A 12,364-nucleotide genomic window follows, 5' to 3' on the forward strand; every position below is an offset into this window, starting at 1 on the left:
GCAGAAAAATACTTTTCACTGTACCTCTGTACACGTGACAATAAACAAATCCTTTTGTGCCCAATACTGCTTCCACACACCGACTTTTGAGCCTTGGCAAAGAGTGACATATTTCAAGTCCATTTTAAGCCTTTACAAATGCTGAAACAACACTTGCCTATGAATGCATTCTAACTGCTAACCAAGTGTTGAATTCTCTTTGAGTTACCTGCTAATCCAAAGCCAGAGCTATGTTAGGAGCTTATGCCAATATATTTTTAGATGAGCTGCTCTTGTAAAATTGGACACAGCTCTCTTTATAAAAAAAAAACAACCCGAGTTCACATCCTTGGCTGTGGATTTGTATGTATACCACGTCAAAATAGGACCAACTGTGATGCCTTCTGTAGTTCAACAGGCTCAGGCATGAAGAACAAGCTCGGGCATGAAGAGATAAGTACTGGCTTACCGATGGAACTGTGCTCCAGCAGGAACAGCAGATTTTATGAGCAGGAGGGAAGAAAATTAGTGACTTCTAAAGTTGTTTGAGTCACAGATTGTATACCAGTAAATGAATATACTGATGCGCATGTATGTCAGTTAGACTTGTTTTTAGTAAACAATGGGGGCGAATCTCGGTATGGCACAGTTAGCACTTTCACTTCACAGCATCACGGTCCCAGGTTTTATTCCTGCTTGGGTCCCTGTCTATGCAGAGTCTGCACATTGCTCACCGTGTCTGCGTAGGTTTCCTCCAGGTGCTCCAGTTTATTCCCACAAGTCCCAAAAGATGTGTTGTTAGGTGAATTGGATATTCTGAATTCTCCCCCTGTACCTGAGCAGGCACCAGAATGTGGCGACTAGGGGCTTTTCACAGTAACTTCATTGCACAGTAACTTCATTGCAGTGTTTAATGTAAGCCTACTTAATCCAATAATAAAAGATTATTATCTTGCGCATGGGCAGCTGGGCAACACAGTGGTGCAGTGGTTAGCACTGCTGCTTTATGGCGCTGAGGCTCCAGGTCACTGTCTCTGTGGAGTTTGCACATTCTCCCGTGTTTGCATGGGTTTCACCCCCACAACCCAAAGATGTGCAGGGTTGTGTTGGCCACGCTAAATTGCCCTTAATTGGAAAAAATAATTGGGTACTCTAAATTTATATTTTTTTTTAATTATGTTGTGCCCAGCACATATCCCACAATGTAGGGCGAACAGCAGGAGAGACCCTAAATGGATTTTTTTTTTTTTAAAAATAAATTTTAAGAGTACCCAATTATTTTTTTTCCAATTAAGAGGCAATTTAGTGTGGCCAATTCACTGACCCTGCACATGCCCCTAAATGAGATTTTCACCGGCCCACTGCTGCTGATATAACCTGTTTCACACCCTCTCTGGGTGTGAAAGAGGGTGTGGTATGAAGGGGAAGCAAATTGGCGAACCCATAGCACATTGCTCACCTGGAGGGGTGGGGCCACTGGTACTGACATTTGGGAGGGTGGCCTGATGCCAGGGGTAGGAGTGGATGGTCTGAATGAAGACTGGTTGGGAGGGACCTGATGCCAGTGATCTGAGGTTGGAGGTGGGTGGGGGCTTTACTGTCACTTTGAGATCAGGGTGCCTTTTGAAGCTTGGCTTGCTGGTGTGTTTAGGCCCCGCCCCTCAGTGCTAATGCAAATCACGCCCCCTCCCAAAAGTAATTAAGTGCAGGAAGATCTCATCAGAACAGCCTGTGCGATTCACGCCGATTTTTCTCATCCAAAATAACACTTAGTCACTTTTTTGGGAGAGTTCTGCCCACTCTATGAAACTCATAAAATTAAAGCTGAAGAAATTTAACCACAAATATAATTTTACCATTGATTACAGAATTAGTGCCCTGGCTACCATTTGCCTGACACAAGCATATATGATGTGGAAGTTCATTAATTTCCAGCTTAAGAGGTGGAAAGAGCATGCACAAATTCAGGCTCTAAAAAAGAAAGCTACCAATACAAAGAGCAAAGCAGCTAAAAAAGGTGAAAATAAAGGTTAGTCCATTCATTTAAAACAATGCAAATATTACATTTGATACCACACTGCAGTAATGCAAATGATGTAATGTTCAACCTGTTGAATTTTGTTCTCTCTAACATGTTACAATGGTTCTCTCACTGTGGTGAAAATAGAAATTCATAGCCGATCAATTGGCATATGCAAGGGAAAAGATAGATGTATGTTTTGGTTTGAGCTCCTTTATCTATTATTTCTCTTACAGACACTGACTGGTCAGCAGATTTATAGAATTATATGTTTTCATATCAGATCTGCACCACTTTTGAGGTTTTTTTTTAGCCTCTGTCCTGCCCTATCTTTTCTTTCGTCTATTCCTAGTTAGGCACCATATGTACTTCTATTTTGGGCAACTGTATTCTCATCTTGACTCTGACTGCAACTTTATTAAGAATAATCACCACATCTTTACAGTGCAGAAGGAGGTCATTGAGTCTGCACTGGCTCTCTGAAAGAGCATTCTACCTCATCCTGCTTTATTTCCGTAATCTAGAACATTCTTTTTTTCCAGGTAGCAATCCAATTCCCTTGAAAGAACCTGCCCCCATAAGCCTAAGATACTTATTAACTGCTCTCTCAACCTGCCCCACCATCTTCAATGACTTGTGTGCATATACATCTAGGTCCCTTTGTTCCTGCACCACCTCTAGAGTTTCTTCCTTTGTTTCCTACTGTCTCTCCATATTCTTCTTGCCAAAATGAAGCACCTCACACTTCTCTGCATTGAACTTTGTCCGCCCAATCCATCAACATGTCTATATCCTTCTGAAGTTCAAGACTTTCTTCACCACAGTTGACAACATTTCCAAACTTCGTATCATCTGCAAATATTGAAATCATGCCCTGAACAACACAGTCCAGGTTATTAATACATATCAGGAAGAGCTAGGGTCCCCACACTGACCCCTGGGGAACTCCACTGCAAACCTTCCTCCAATCTGAAAATCAACCATTTATCACGACTCCTGTTTCCTGTCACTCAGCCAATTGCTTATCCAATGATACCATGCTATTTCTGAAATGTGTTCTAAGATCTCTTTTTCCCCTTGCATCTTGCAGTTTCTTATTTGAGCCATTCTAATTTGTAGCAGAACTTCAGTTGAAGAGTAAGCTAGCGATGTCTGATCGGCTGCCCATTATACACCTTAATGTTGATTCCATCTGATACCGCCAATTTGTTCCCATTGAAGTCGAAAGTCCTGCCCTGCGTTGTTTAGCCTGTATTTCATTACCACTTTATCTACTGGATCAGATTTCTATTTGTATTCCCCATTGTACAAGCTGATGCAGTCCAGAACTGTAATTGTTTGAAATTGCAAATATCATTTTTCAATCGCTGATCACCACAGGAAAAAAACAATTGTAACTGGTCTTCTTGTTTTACAGCTAATGGAGTAAACGGGATCGTCACTTCTGAAGACAGAGACTCTCCACGTGCAAGAAAAGTCAAATCTTCTTGAAAGTTAGACTACATCGGTGCATAAATTGCCAGTTTCATCATTTGTTTCTTCTTTAACAATTCCCCTTAATTGTTATTTAATTCGCTGCAGCAAGCAACATTTACTTCTAAGTACTTGTATAATGCTGTGCATTCAAAATCCAATAAGGCTGAAGGGAAAGAGAGCTGAGGTTGGGAGCTCATTATTCAAATAATTCCCCTGTTTTATAGAAAGAAATAGTAGCTTGAACAGATCCTTTTATTTTTGACATTTTAGTAAGATCTTGCCTTAGAGCAGCACCATAGAACATATGGAGGGGAAGCAACTCAAAACTGATCTGAGATCTGGCACAGAGCTGCTATCCTTGAGAAACCACATGATAGCTAGGGTTCAGTTTTCCTAACCTATTGTATTGTTTCTCATGTTTGGACAGCTCTATTGTGACTCATTGGAGAGCCACACTCCCTGATTTATTTTTCTACTGAACTTCAGGAGACCGTGTGATTGATGGCTTTGAGCATGGAGGACTGCTTGCAGAACTAAGGATCTCTGTGCTAGTAAGCAACATGATTGTGCTAATGTGTTGAAACAAAAAACTCTTCTGAGACTTTGATCAACTTAACATGGGTGATCAGCAATCTGGCTCTCCCCATGAGGAGGGGCACATCTACAGACATTGCAAAGGACCCTAAGTTGCTGTGATCTGCCCATTTGAGAGTGCCAGAAGCTGTTCCACAGTAGCAAGTGACAGGTGCCACTTACCAATAAAATAATAAGAAATATTTTGCAAACATCACGCTAAACTGATGGACTGCAGATGTAGAAATCAGGCAAGGACACCATATGAAAAATCAAATTATTATTTTTAATATTCCACTTGTTTTCACCTGTGGTGTGTGCTGGGCTATATTTTGGAAACCATTCCAACCCAAAGGAAGTGTTATTTTTCCAATTACAAATTATATTACAATTCCACGTCACCTAAATTCAAATTTTAAATGCTATAAATTGAGAAGCATTCTCCAAGAATCTAAATATTGTTCAAAGTTGGTATTGATACTTAAGAGAAATAATTTTGAAAGTGATATTATCAATTAGGAGGTTATCAATTAGGAGGTATGTGTATTTTGAAAGCTAAATAGATTTTCCAGGCTACTGGGTTAAAATAAATGCAAGTTCTTATGACTGGCTGATAATAGCAGATTAATTTTCTATGCCTTAATTTGTTGTAATTGGAACTGCAGTATTCTCCATTTAACTTCTTGACTATTCAGTCTTATAACTTGAAAGCCAAGACTATTCAGTTTTATAACTTTAAAGCCAAACTCTTATGTTCTCAGGTTGATTTTGAACAGGGGCAGCCTGTGAAGAGACCACTGCAATAAAGTTTTTTTTTAAAAAAACAATGCAACAATGAAATTGCAGTAGAGCTTCATATAAGAGAAAAGAAATACGCTTTTTATTTTTTTACTCTAAATAAAAGACACAAAAAGGGCTGCCAAATTTTAATAGCAGTTTTATAAAACTTATGCTAGGCCTTAGTATGGCAGAACGGCTGACATAATGATAGATAAATATGTGACTGTTATTAAGGGGACAATTATTGTACACCATTCTTTGCCTGAGAATTGCTGATTTCAAAAGAGGTTTATTAATTTTATAAAACAATTTAGATATAAATGAAAATTTCATAATAAGATCTTTGTTACCATTAAGCTTCAAGTCATTCCTCGGTAATGATTGGTGGAGCCTTGTTACGATACATTTTCTTTTTGTAAATTGAGGAATGTTCCTGGATGAGGCACTTCAAATACTTCTGGAGTGTTTGAAAATACAATCCTGAATATATTTTTGTGTGCAAATGAGGGGCCGGAAGTAGAGAATAATCTGCAATGTATCCTTGGACCCAATAAGATGACCACTCTCTGCTGCAAAGGTCACTGGGACCGGGTGATACAAAGGGGTCTGTCTCTCCACTTCTGAACTGAACACTTGACTAATGAGCCAAAGCTCCCTCTCTGGCTGTGGTTCCTATGTAATGTGAATTTGGGTAGTTGTACCCAGCTAATGGCCCAAAGCACAAAATCAACCATAATTTGCATTAAAGTGACAGTCTCCGGCTAATCACAAGAGTGGCTGGAGTCCCTGTGACTGCGTGCCTCTCACCCTCACAACCCAAAGATGTGCAGAGTAGGTGGATTGGCCACGCTAAATTGCCCTTAATTGAAAAAGGTAATTGGGTACAATTTTTTTTTAAAGGAATGGCTGGGAGTTGGGATGAGGCACATGGTCAAGAGTAAAAAACGAATAAGAGCAGCTTTTATATTGTGCCTGACTGCTAAACCTGAGATTGATTGCTGGGTGTTCAAAGTATTTTTGTCACAACTACTATCCTTCCTCACATCAGTGAGCACACAAGTTCATCTTGCTGCCAAAATAAACTAGTAAATGAGAAGTCCAGCGCTGTATTTTTGAATGGAATATCCAGGAATTATTTCTTTAGCTTCAAGTTTGCTTGGTACCGATTAATTTAGACAGTCAAAATTGCTGGAATATTGTAATTTTTTTGACTGGCATCTGTTGTTGAGTACTGCATTAAGATGCATTATGTCTTGTGGAACTAAGATCAAGTTTCTGATTATAATACAGGAGACATGTCTAAAACTTGTCATTTCAGTTCTGAATGAACAGCCTGGTTTACTGTAACTGCATTCATTGCAGAGAAAATGTGAAGTAAAACTGTCTATCCTACTTTGACTGAATTTGTTTACTTCTTGCAGCACATCTAATCATTTATTAGATTTGTTAAAATCTAATTTCAGTCATATTATACAACCAGAGAAATTATATTGTATATTTTGACCTGAGAATTATAATGACCTGTGCAACTTTGCTTACATTCTGATCACACTCCGCTTGCTGTGGAGTGTTGTCAAAAATACACAGAGTTAGATCTTAGTGAGGTATTTGGAGGCAAACACAATGGGGAGAAAAAGAGAACTTGGAAATAGTTGGCTTTTGTTGTAAATATTTTGATGATAATCAATGGCACGAGTGGCTGATCCATCTTGAACTCTTCCTGAGGTCCCCACTGTTACAACTGACAGTCTTCGGCCATTTTGATTTACGTCACATGGTATCAAGTAATGGCTGAACACAATGGATACCGCAAAGGTGATGAACCCTGACAGCGTATGGCTTTAATACTGAAGACTTGTGCTTCAAAACCACCTGTGCCCTTCGCCAAGCATTTCCAGTACAATTACAACACTGGCATCTATCCAGTGTGGAAATTGGCCCAGATATGTCCTGTGCACAAGCAGGGCAAATCCAATCCAGCCAATTACCGCCCCATTATTGTACTCTCGGATGTTTGTAATAGGCAGACTGCTTAAATAGCTGCCTTATTTAAAGCCCAAAACAAAACATCTGTTAAATATGATTCCACAATTGGGCAGCACTTACCATAGCTATTCACAAATTCCAAGATTGTTCAGCAACAGCCAATGTCCGATCAGTTGGCTCATTTGCGCTTTTAGAAGTGACATCCATACGGACCCATTCTCTGCAAACAAAAGGAATATGTTCCAGCCCTGTGCCTTTTTTTTTTTTAATTACTCAGGAGCTTGGGGAGCTGATAGTTCTCTGGTGCTTTCTCAATGTAGCTCCTCGACCAATCTGAATCGACACGTCAACCAATCACACACTTTTTTTCCCTGTGGTATAAATTGTGATCATTTGAAATTTGTTCTTGTGTTTCTCCTGATAAGTGCAAAAAGATCAATGGCAGCAAGTGCAAAAAGATCAATGGCAGCAATGTGTGTGGGGGGAGGATTCTCGTACCTACAACAAAGGAAGATGCTCATAGTTGTTGCGGTGTCCTTGGCTCAACTATCTTTAGCTGCTTCATCACTGATTTTCCCTCCATTTAAAAAAAATAAATTTAGAGTACCCGATTCATTTTTTCCAATTATGGGGCAACTTAGCGTGGCCAATCTGCCTGCCCTGCAAACTTTGGATTGTGGGGGCGAAACCCATGCAAACACAGGGAGAATGTGAAAACTCCACACGGACCGTGACCCAGAGCCGGGGTTCCCGATTGGATTCCTTAGGTTGAAGACATATAGATATGCTCTCCCCAATAAGAGGAAACTTTTCTGAATTTTAAAGACTTCTATTAGGTCATTCCTCCATCTTTTTTCAAGAAAAAGGAGACACATTCATCCTTTCCTGAAATGTATAAATTGTGGTGTATTGAACTTGCAAAGTGAAAGGATGGAAATGCTGAAGCACATTGCTTGAATGCAGTAATCAAAAGAGGTTTATTGGATGGTTGTGAACTATACAAAGGTTCGGCCTGGACTGTCTCAAAGCCCATGAAGTAGCCAATGTCAGGGACTAAACTCTCAAAGTGACCATGCATCAACTCACAAATATAAGAAACACATTTCTGTGATCATCTTTTGTAAACCTCTGCCATCTCCACTGTCTCCTTTTTATAATATGGTGACAGTATTCCAAGTGCGTTGTCACTGAGCTTCAATACAAGTTTACTATAACTTCCCTACTTCTCAATTCTAGACCCCTAGAAATAAAGCCACCAGCTTGGTTTGCACATCTTTTAGCGATCGGTGCATTTATCCTGCAAGATTCCAATGGGCCCCTACCAACCCTAAAGTTCACCTTCCAAGTAATAAGTGACCCCTTTATCCTTTCTACCAAATTGTCCTTCCTCACATATATAGTGTTGACCTTCAGTTGTCAAATATTTACCTATTCTGCAAGTCTATTAATGTCCTCCTGCAATTTATTGTAGTGTTCCTCAGTGTTGACTATTCTGCACCCAATTTCAGGGGAGGTGGTGGCATTGTGGTATTGTTGCTGGACTAGGGTACCAGATTCAAATGCCACTATAGCAGGTGGTGGAATTAAATCCAGTAAAAAATCTGGAATTAAAGACTTTCAGCCTTTCTAATGGAGTGAGTGCTCGCACATTTGTGGCTCCTGCTCAAGGTGGCATTTTCGGTCTTTTCCCCGCCCAAAGGGCAAGGTATTTGAAGGCAAAAGGTACAGGCGTGCCTGGTGAAGGTATTACTCCTTGTGGCTGGTGGATGGATTTACGGACAACGAGTGGTGCAAGGAAGAAAGGAGCTGGAGAGCCTTCACGGTGTGTCACAGGAAAAGATGGCACTGGACAAGGAGGGCGCGCTGCCTGCCTAGTGGTCGACAGAGCAGTTGGTAGAGTTTCTGATTAAGTAAGTTTTGTCAACACAGGAAAGAGGCCCTAGAAGACCGAGCCAAGGTGGTGGATCCACTGAGAACTGGGATTGAGCGAGTGGAACAGAAGCTGGAGTCCCAGGGCCGGGCGGTTCAGAAAGTGGAGGCAGTGGGGGAGCACGAGGAGCAGTTGGCCTTGGTGGGAGTGATGTGGCAGAGCCAGAAAAAGCGGTGCGAGAAGGTGGAGGATTTGGAGAATCGCATCCAGAAGGCAAAACTTAGATTGTCGGGAAGCCTGAAGGCAGTGACGGTGCAGAAGCCGTGGTGTACGTGGAAACGATGCTGGAGAAATTGGTAGGGGTGGGACCTTTGATCGGCCTCTGGAGGTGGACCGAGTGCACGGCGCTGAGGAGGAGGCCACAGGCGGGCGAGCACAGGGTCTCGGTGTATGCAAATGACCGGGCAGTATCGGAGGCATCATGGAGATCCTGGTGTAATTTGGCTGGTTTTCGGGATACAGATTGAACATGGAGAAAAGTGGGTGGTTCCCGATTGAGGGCAGGAAAGGCGATTAGGGCCATTGCCGTTTAGGGTGGTGGAGGTGAGTTCAGGTATTTGAGTATCCAGGTGGTGCGGGGCTGGGCTCAGTTGCATAAATTGAACTTGGCCTGGCTGGTGAAACAGATGAAGGCAGATTTTAAGAGATGGGATGTGCTGTCGCTGGCAGGGCGGGTGCAGACAGCGAAAATGACGGTGCTGCCTAGGTTTCTCTTTGTATTTCAGAACCTCCCACTCTTTTCCCCAAGTCATTTTTTAGGAATGTAATTGGGTTGATTTCTGGGTTTGTGTGGGTGGGGAAGACTCTGCTGGTGTGGCGAGCTTTCTTGGAGGGGGGTGGTTGGTTGGCACTGCCGAACATGATTCACTATTATTGGGCAGCAAACATTGCTCTGGTAAGGAAATGGGCCGTGGGAGTGGGTGGCGGTTGCACCGTGCAGGGGTACGTGTTTGAGAGCTTTGTTGTTGCTGCGTTTACTGTTTTCGCCGGCCAGGTACTCCGTGAAGCTAATGCTAGTGTTGGCTTTGAGGGTGTGGGGGCAGTGGAGGCAGCATCTAGGGCTGGGTGGTGCCTTGGTGTGGGTGCCGATCTGTAATAGCCATAGTTTTGCGCCGGTGGGGCTGGATGCGAGGTTTTGGGGGTGGTGGCAGGCAGAGATTGAGTGCTTTGGCGACTTGGAATCATAGCATTTACAGTGCAGAAGGATGTCATTCGGCCCATCGAGTGTGCACCAGCCTTTGGAAAGAGCACTGTACTTAGGTCCATGCTATCCCAGTAACCCAGCCTAACCTTTTAGACTCTAAGGGGCAATTTAGCATAGCCAATCCACCCAACCTGCACATCTTTGGACTGTGGGAGGAAACCAGAGCAGCCGGGGAGAAAGTACAAACTCCACACAGACAGTCACCCGAGGCAGCAGTGCTAACCAATGTCCCACCTTGCCATTCATAGGGTGCAGGGTTGGAGGACCTGGAGGAAGTGTATGAATTGCCAGGGGAATGGCTTTAGGTGCTTGCAGGTTCGGGACTTTGTAAAGAGAGAGGTGCCGTCCTTTCCTAGGCTGCCGTTCCTGGGGTTGCAGGACAAGATGTTGTCGAAGCATGAAATAGGGGAAGGGAAGGTGGTGGATTTTTATAAGGAGTTGATGGTGTGGGAGGGAACCCTGGTGGGGGATATTAAGAGGAAATGGGAGGAGGGGCTGGGGGCGGAGGTGGGGGCTGAGATGTGGATAGAGGCCTTGCGGACGGTGAACGCATCCTTGTGTGCAAGGTTAAGCCTCATCTAGTTTAAGGTGGTGCAGAGGGCTCATGCCGTGGCAAGTGAGTCGGTTCTTTGTGGGGGTAGAGGATTGGTATGGACTGTGGGCGATGCAATTTAGCCGAGCCAATCCACCTAACCTGCACATCTTTGGGATGTCGGGGTCCACCCACACAGATGGGAAAATGTGCAAACTCCACATGGTCAGTGACCCAGGGCCAGGGTCAAACCTGGGTCCTCCGCGCCGTCGGCAACAGTACTAACCACTGCACCACCATGCTGCCCTGAGTAACACACCATCCTGACATAGAATGATTTCACTGTCACTGGGTCAAAATGTTGGAACTCCCTCACATAGATGGTAGCTGCTCAATGAGACAGTACACCAAAGGAATTAGGATGGTCTTCTCATGACCAATTCTGGCCAAATTGTGTATTTTACCTGAGAAATTGAGAAATGATTTTGTCCGTTGGCCATTAATTGAATCTCTAGTGTAAAGTAACAAGCCAAATAGAACTGTGGCGGCACAGTGGTTAGCACTGCTGCCTCACGGCGATGAGGACCCGGGTTTGATCCCGGCCCTGGGTCACTTCCGTGTGGAGTTTGCACATTCTCCCCGTATCTGCGTGGGTCTCACCCCCCACAACCCAAAGATGTGCAGGGTAGGTAAATTGGCCACTCTAAATTGCCCCTTAATTGGAAAAAAGAATTGATACCCTAAATTTATTTTCTACAAATTTACTGTTGTGGGCTATTCTGAGAGAAAATCCATGAAGAATGCACCCTGATTCTCAAAGGTAGTACAATGATATTTTCTGCTGTATGATGACTGCCCTACATATTTACCTGTGTAAGTGAAGAACAATATATTGGCTTAAAATCTTCCGGTCAGTGCTAGAACCCCTGTAAGCATCTTGCGTTACCTGAAAGGGCAGAAAGTGAACAGATCCACGACTCCTGCTGTAAGTAGGCAGTTTGAAAGTGCCAAGCCTGCAGGACCAAATAAATTAATCTTCTTGCCTCCCTGTAAACTTGATTTCACCTTCTAAGATCACCTGTTAAAGCAACCTCCAGCAATTCGACAGTGAGAGCCATCATAGCTGCACAGACAGTCATACAACTTTATAATCTTCACTTCAGACACAGCTACATCTCGACTGCAAAAGTATCAGGCCATACAAAAAATATGGACTGAACTGATCTAATTTTTATAAGTATCATTTTATCTTTTTTTTAAAACATTTTATTAAGGCATTTATGATTTTATAACCATAAACAATACAAATGTACACATAGTTCAGTGCGTAACACATCCCTCCATCTCCCCTTGTTCCAGCCTACTTCAAACACAAAATAGCCTAGCTCCCCCCTACCCCCTAACTCTCCCTCTTATCGAATCTGCTGACAGTTAAATTTTCTCCGAAGAAGTCGATAAATGGCTGCCACCTCCGGACGAACCCTAACTATGATCCTCTCGGGGCGAACTTAATTTTCTCAAGTCTGAGAAACCCGACCATGTCACTCACCCATACCCCTGCTTTTGGGGGGCTTCGAGTCCCTCCACGCTAATAAGATCCGTCTCCGGGCTACCAAGGAGGCAAAGGCCAAAATGTCAGCCTCTCTCACCCCCTGGACTCCTGGATCTTCCGACACTCCGAAAATCGCCACGTCTGGACTCGGCGCCACCCATATTTTTAGTACCGTGGACATGGCATCCGCAAACCATACCCAAAACACATGGACATGATTTACTGGCCCTCCCGCACACCTCACACACTTGTCCTCTATCCCACAAAACTTGCTCATCCGGGCTACCGTCATGTGTGCCCAGTGAACCACCTTGAATTGTATCAGGCTGAGC

At 43.2% G+C, this 12,364-nt stretch overlaps 1 protein-coding gene across 2 annotated transcripts in view; it reads left to right on the forward strand.

The window, feature by feature from the left end:
• tram1 (translocation associated membrane protein 1) overlaps positions 1-6,220 on the forward strand; it is a 53,002-nt gene extending 46,782 nt beyond the window's left edge. The window contains exons 10-11 of one of the 2 annotated variants that reach the window (XM_072467587.1): positions 1,848-1,996; positions 3,417-6,220. In XM_072467587.1, the coding sequence (XP_072323688.1) occupies positions 1,848-1,996; positions 3,417-3,490 (223 nt within the window). In that variant the 3' untranslated portion in view covers positions 3,491-6,220. Of the gene's footprint in view, positions 1-1,847; positions 2,009-3,416 lie in introns of both variants that reach the window. The other variant, XM_072467586.1, reaches the window with a different exon arrangement.
• Positions 6,221-12,364: the final 6,144 nt, after the last annotated feature.

Source organism: Scyliorhinus torazame, chromosome 11 (genome assembly GCF_047496885.1).
Source record: "Scyliorhinus torazame isolate Kashiwa2021f chromosome 11, sScyTor2.1, whole genome shotgun sequence".
NCBI classification, from domain to species: domain Eukaryota; kingdom Metazoa; phylum Chordata; class Chondrichthyes; order Carcharhiniformes; family Scyliorhinidae; genus Scyliorhinus; species Scyliorhinus torazame.